Source organism: Dreissena polymorpha, chromosome 10 (assembly GCF_020536995.1).
Source record: "Dreissena polymorpha isolate Duluth1 chromosome 10, UMN_Dpol_1.0, whole genome shotgun sequence".
NCBI lineage: Eukaryota > Metazoa > Mollusca > Bivalvia > Myida > Dreissenidae > Dreissena > Dreissena polymorpha.
In genome coordinates this window covers 80,930,902-80,938,416 of record NC_068364.1, presented here as the reverse complement: position 1 = coordinate 80,938,416, position 7,515 = coordinate 80,930,902, and the positions used below count along the sequence as shown (strand labels likewise).

Here is a 7,515-nt window from a genome sequence, read left to right as displayed (position 1 = left end):
TTGAGCGTAAGTCATGTTATAATAGTTTTTACTCGTGCAGAGTGGATATATCAAGCGTGTAAATAAGACAATGGTTACGATGCATGTACTGGATGGGAAACAATTTGGTCATATGTTTTTTGTTAGTTCTTCTGAGCACAGCTCAAGGTAAACATATAGAATCCTTGCATTTCCGGCGGCGGCCGCCAACAAATTGTTCACACAAGAGACCATATTTTTTACCCGATCATCCTCAAACTTGCTCAGAATGTAAGTCTTGATAAAATCTAGATAGAGTTTGAAAATTGGTCAGTTGGAGTCAAAACTAGGTCACTTGGTCAAATATTAGAATAAGCTTGTTAACACTCTTGAGACCAAATTTTGACCAATTAACACTCTTGAGACCAAGTTTTTGACCCAATCTTGCTCAAACTTATTCATAAATGTTTAGTAAAAACTAGACCAATTTCAAAATTGGGGGTAGATGCGGTCAAAAAGTAGGTCACTAGGTCAAATGATAGAACCAGCTTTTCAGACAAGTGTGATAATGTGTCATGTTGGTTTAATAAGTAGATCATTAGGTAAAATCTTAGAAAACAAACTTGTGGACATTCTAAACACCTCATTTTGGACTCATTTTTTCTCAATCTTGCTCTTTTAATTGGCATGATATGACCTATTTAGTGTCTCAGTGCCGTAAAACCCAACTCGACCAAACTTGCCTAGAATGTTTAATGAAATATGTGATACATATGAACCTAGGTGTGGTGCAGGGACTCAGGTGAATGATACATGGCCATCTTGGCCCACTTGTTTTGTTTCAGATGTTGTTCAGGAAGACACAGAAGAAACGGATCCAGACGAGGGACAGGTAGACACAGAAGAGGATTCTTATTTGGAGGAAGCGCTAGATGAGTCACAAACTTTCTTTAGTGAGTTAGAAGGAAAATCGAGAAATCCAAAGGCCAGTGAAACGGGAAACAATTGGTCTGCAGATGAGGAGGAGGAGATAAAAGCTCTGTTCAAAAAGTTCTTTGACTTGAAGAAAAGACCAACTCCAGCAGACTGCCTGAAAGCTAAAAAGAGAAGTAAGAGGGAAAATGGATTCATTATGAAAGAAAGAAGGATGTACTGAAAAAGAAAGTCTTTCGCACGATTGACAAACTGATGGCCTAAATACACTGACAGACTTTTAAAATGCACCTTTTTGATTTTCTGGCATAATCCCAACATACATGTACCGATTATATTCAAATTTAAAACGATCAACAACAATATCTTTTCAATAAATGTGAATTTCATGAATTTTCATGAAACAGTTAATCAGCTATTTGAATATTTAGCAGGGTATAAATTTAATTCAAATACGCCCCAAGATATTGCCTGCAGGTGCGTTAATTATCATGGAAAATACTAGTATTATTTTGTCATGGAAATATCATGGCAAAATCATGGTATTTCAAAGTCAGAAGTAAGTATGAACCCTGAATATAATGACATGGGTTTTAGCCCATATACACACTACACAACCTACAGAACTGTGAAAACAAATGTAAGACATGAGAAGACGTTAAATATTGCTGAATAGTAAATCAAAATCGGGTGCAATTTTAAAGTCAGTCAGTGTTTGAAGAAAACCACTGACTTGAAGGACAACTCAAAAACAGTTAATTTTTTTTTTACGTGCTACATGCTTGATAGCTTTCTTTCATGTCATTGTTTTTGAAAAATTGCAGATAAGTATTTGCAAGTCTGCTAAGGATTGCTATAGATCAGCAACTGGTTTATTTTGCTTGGAGATGTCAATATTGTATGCAATTGTATCCAGTGTAGACCAAACAGGTCTTAGTTGGCAGAAAAAAATGGATATTAACTCATTTAGCCCTGAAGATTTTGTGAAATTTTGTATACCTCATATCTATTTCTTAGCTTAAATGTAAATCAAGCAATTTGGTTAATTTGGGTATTTTCACAAAGGAAAATGTTTATTCTTGGGTCTTGCATAGGCAAATAAAGTATACCTTGATCAGACAGCTCATGCAGGATCTGTCTGATCAGGGTATACTTTTTTTGCAAAGCTCCAACAAGTGGCACCAGGACTGAATGAGTTAAGCATTCAAAAAATGTTAGTAAGCAGGGGTTTGATGACTGATTGTAGACCAGTCAATTATTAATTGTTGAATGTTTTAAGAATAATCTATTTTTATGTCCCCCAGTCTATACTGGAGAACATTGTTTTTGCCCTGTCTGTTGGTTGGTTGGTTTGCGTCACACTTTAACATAACTTTTGCAATATTGAAGGTAGCAACTTGATATTTGGCATGCTTGTGTATCTCATGGAGCTGCACACTTTTAGTGGTGACAGGTCAAGGTGAAAGGTCAAATATATAGGTCAAAACTACTCATTTAATATATACTATAACTTTTTAACAAGTTCTTTCAAATACTTCATATTTGATATGCATATGTATCTTATATAGATGACCATTTGGAATAGTGAATTGGTAAGGTCAAGGTAACCCATCAAGGTCAAAGGTCAAGTACTTCTACAATATCAAATACTTAAATATTGGCTAAAAAATTTCAGCCATTGTAGATAGCAACTTAATATTTAGCATACATATGTATCTCATTGAGCTGCACATATTAAGTCGTGACATGTATATGCCAAGGTCATCCACAAAGGTCAATGTTTTGTATACTTAAATATTAGCCATAACTTGTAAACTATTGCAAAAAGCAACTTGGTATGTATGTGTAACAAGTGAAGCTGCATGTAACAGGGGAAACAATTGTGAGGTATGACAGGGGACACACTTGTGAGGTATGACAGGGGAAACACTTGTGAGGTGTAACAAGAGGACACACTTGTGAGGTGTGACAGGGGACACACTTGTGAGGTGTGAAAGGATACACTTGTGAGGTGTAACAGGGGACACACATATGAGGTGTGACAGGGGACACACTTGTGAGGTGTCACAGGCGACACTTGTGATGTGTAACATGGGATACACTTGTGAGGTGTGACAGGGGACACTTGTGAGGTGTGACAGGGGACACACTTGTGAGGTGTGACAGGGGACACACTTGTGAGGTGTGAAAGGATACACTTGTGAGGTGTAACAGGGGACACACTTGTGAGATGTGACAGGGGACACTTGTGAGGTGTGACAGGGTACACACTTGTTAGGTGTAACAGGGGACACACTTGTGAGGTGAAACAGGGGACACACTTGTGAGGTGTAGCATGGGATACACTTGTGAGTTGTAACAGGGGATAAATGTTAAGGTCCAGGTCATTTAAAAAGGTCAAAGGTTAAATAGAAATTTCAAAATCTGTCACATTAGATATACCACAATGTTTTTACCAGTTGATACAGATACATCATATTTTAGATGCATAAAGCTGAATATTTTCAATGGTGTAATATCGAGGTCAAGATCATCCTTCAAGGTCAAATTTTGACATGCAACATGTCAAGGTCATCCTTTATGCGTCAAAATCTATATAATGCAGAGAGCAACTTGATATTTGGCATGCATGTGTACCTAATCGAGCCACACATTTTTAGTTGTAAGAGGTCAAGGTGTCGGGTGAACGATATCTGGCCATCATAGCCCTCTTATTAATTATGTTGATATGGGTTTCAGTCAGGTAATGATTTATCAATAGATGTCACTTGACTGCCTTCTGTTTAAATACGTTTACTAATGATGTTACCTTTGTATTAACAAAGATCTATACTAACGAGATCGGTAATTGGTATGGCCTACAGCGATATGGACCACTTTGTCATGCAATATTATGTTTGAGCTATTTACTCGCAATTGAAGGCTCTGGTTCTTCAACTTTACAGGCCATTTAGATTTCAAAGCCTTCAGTTTTTAGACCCTTTGTTATGAAATCTTCGGCAGTTTTACATTGAGTGACAAAAGAAACGTTACACTCTTAAGATTGCTATAACTTCACAACGACAGGTCTGATCGGTAAATCAAAGCATTATCTGAACTCTATACCATAATTGCCAAATGCGTATGCAAAAATGCACACTTCAATCTGACGTAACATAACGGCAATAATCTCTGATCTATAAACATATTTTCAGGGCGTAGTGCTTAAGTGAGACCCTTAATGATAGTCATGCTCACGATGAAGTATTCTTTTTTGTCAGCAAGGTTGAAAAAAACACTAATGCACGTGTGCCTGACTCTTATTAAGTATATTATGTTGAGCAAAGCATCATCTTTCTGATACGTCAGACCTCCTCATATATACTTTGTTCAGTGTAGTTATTGCATATGTGACAAGACACATGCACCATTTTTCATCTAAGAGATCAATACTCGTTAAATTACCAAAAAATAGTCATGTCATAGGTACAAGTTGAGCTCAATGGATCATGTCTAAATCTTAATGCAAAATAAACTAAGCAAAGTCACGACTGACCTTAACACTCCTAGGATTTTAATTTCAAAATTCGAAAGGCCAAATAACAATGACGGTCGGTTGATAGATAGATAGGTTCATAACGCGTTTGAACTCGTAGCAAATGTTTCTGACCCGCGGTCAGTGCACAGTTTAACGTGCAGTCGGAATATCTGACAAAGCGCTGTATAATATATACATGTATTAAGCAGCGGCTTGTTTTCTTTACTATGGAAGGGAATGCCAACTAGTACAATCATGTGGTTGCAAGAGAATTGCAAGTTCCAAATAGTTTATTAAGTTTCTGTTGTTAAGGCACCTCTCATTTGATGGTCTGTTGTAATGACGGGTTTACAAGGCATAAGGACCTTCATTTACCGTTTTGGCAATTGTTTTCATTCTGGCGGGTATATTGGTCGTTCCGGTGGATTACCGTGTTTGTGCTTTTAAACCCGCAAACATTCGTGTCTGGTATTGCCTACATGCCAGAGAAAATAGTTATTTTAAATATTACAGTTGCATTGACTTTCTATAATAATGCATTTACATAATGTAAGGGCCAATCCTGATGTATCCGTTTGTGTTTGGAATAAAGTAAATCATTTAAAAACAACTCATTTGTATTGACAATATTGCCTCAAGTTGTTCAATCCTACGACTGACGCAAAAGCTTTTGGTATACGTTAACCAAAATCAGTAAGTTTGAAAAACCTAAATTAATAGAATTTACCAAGTTAAATGTGCGTTCAATTTTCCGGCTACATAAATCAAGAAATCATAGTCAGAATTAATCGTATACGCCTCGCCGATAAATTAATATATCTCTTAAGTTCAACGCAAGGGAGGTGTTCCAAAAAACCAAATTCCTATTGTTAAAGCGATGAAGTGCTCGCACAAACAAACTCCAGATGTTTTCCTTGGAGTTTGGGTGGTGTCTGGTCAGAAATGCTCCACAAGGCGATTTCTAATTGGAATGTATCATCATGGCATTTTATCGTGGACATATACAACATACATTGCGTTGGCAAGTTATTATATTACAATTCAGACTTATTTTGTTGAACAATCAATTTCGAGAACAGAACAAATCTTCAACAACACAAGTTGTGGAATCCGTTTTCCAAAAGACGGCTTCAACGAAAACTACAGATATCCAAGGTCTCGAAAGTAATTGTAAATTCCGTTGCCTGTGTTATTAAAAACAAATATCCAAATACACGTGTATGCCACAGCCTTTAAGACAAAGGACGCTACAACCCTGACTTGTTTCCCAGACGTTATCTCTTAAGTACACACACACTAATCGATGGATCCGGGTTTCGCCACAAACATTTTAAAGTTGACATAGTTATTGTTAAATAAAATGAGTACATTAATCTAATATTAAATATAATACGATGTGCGCTTTGCTTAATAACAAAAACACACCTGATCTGTCTTGAACACAACTGTATTAAAGCTTAAAACATACTTTTAAATTGCGTTTGTTGGATGATATGGGATACTGACTTCAATGTAGTGTGCTGGTTTTATGTTCAGTCGTTTGCAAAATGAAAACTGCCTACCAAGAGTGAACGCTTCCGCTATCAATGCAAACAACACTTATTTCACTTGGCGTTTAAACGTTTTCAGCATTCACATATGCAAAAAAACTGTCAATATGGGAATATACTTTATATGATGTGTTTCATGATAATTACTCACAACATATTAAAGAAAAAAACAATTACCGGTAATTTAATAATGCTAACACACTTAATACTATTTATATTTACAAATTAATAAAGTCCCATATATCCTTAAACGCACAATGAGCTTGTATTTGATCACCAAATAGTTTGTATCTGTCCATATAGTTGCATGAATACCATGTTTGTTAAATACTTGACTCAATAGTTTGTTTGGGTTACACAGCACAAATAAACGATGCTAAAAGTTGACACGTGTATTGGTTGATATATATTGTAATGTAAAAAGTAAAATGAGAATGTTCGTTATATAATTGAGATAATTTGAAGCCATTGACAAATTTGGCAAATTAAACTGAATGCGCTTTGTTCTATCGGATTTAAGGTTTACAAGTAATTGTCATTTCTTTACTGATGCATTCTCATATTTGTTTGGAAAAAAGTGTCGCAATAAAGATTGTGTTTCGCCGCTTATAAGACGTCAAACTAGCAACTTTAATGATCGTGTCTTATGATAAGTTTATACTAGGACACAACCTGGTGTTGGTACGTTGGGGAAGGGTCAGTACAATGTTAGATAAGCTCCAGTCTGAACCAGACCTACGAACCATACTCGGACGTATTCCGTCAGCCTTCTGTGAGGTATATGTGGTCGTTAATGTTCAACCTTGTTGAACAGCAAGAAATGACGCAGGATGCTTATCGATGTTCATTTTAATTTACATTAAATGAAGTGCCCTAATTTCCGGATAAGAATCCGATTTGCATCTTCTGCGACAACATGAATACTCTAATGGGGGATCACGTGATGTAAATATGACCAATCTACCGCTTAACATGGCCGCCTCGGTGAAACATTTTCAACAAAAGTAAAATCTAATCAGACAATCATGGTCTTATGCACGAAATCGTAAGTTTTCTGGCGTTATCTTGACTGTCCCATAAGTCACAGTACATTTTTAGAACACATCAAAACGCTGCCGGACATGTGTAAAATGTTCTGATAGAATCAAAAGAAGAATATGTTGTATTTTGTGCAATGTTCTTGAGCTTAAAACAAACAAGCGATGCTGTTACTTAAAACTTAAACATTATACAAATTCAATAACTATTTTACATGTTATTAAACATCGCATGTTGTGTTGTTTGAAACACATTTAGAGTTTATTGAACACCACCGTTTATATCCATTATTATTATTATTTCTTCTTAGTATCGTTATCACCAAAGCAAAATGATATGCATAAACTATTTTATTGTATTAAATTTATACCCATTCAAGGATACAGCACTTATATGATGGGCAGAGGTTTAACAAAAGCCTTCCTAAATATCGTTGACAGATGCAACATACACTCAGAGTTAATAGAAAAACGAGTATGACATTATTAGATTTAATTAAAAAACGTGTATAGACCACTA

General features: G+C 35.9%; 1 protein-coding gene across 1 annotated transcript in view; it reads right to left on the bottom strand.

Annotated features, from left to right (window-relative positions):
• Positions 1 to 1,428: 1,428 nt before the first annotated feature.
• Positions 1,429 to 7,515, bottom strand: part of LOC127849274 (uncharacterized) — a 44,675-nt gene continuing 38,588 nt past the window's right edge. Inside the window, exons 12-14 of the mRNA XM_052381990.1 lie at positions 2,797 to 3,186; positions 2,001 to 2,078; positions 1,429 to 1,463 (exon numbers count right to left, since the gene is read on the bottom strand). Of these exons, the coding sequence (XP_052237950.1) occupies positions 1,429 to 1,463; positions 2,001 to 2,078; positions 2,797 to 3,186 (503 nt within the window). The remainder of the gene's footprint in view (positions 1,464 to 2,000; positions 2,079 to 2,796; positions 3,187 to 7,515) is intronic.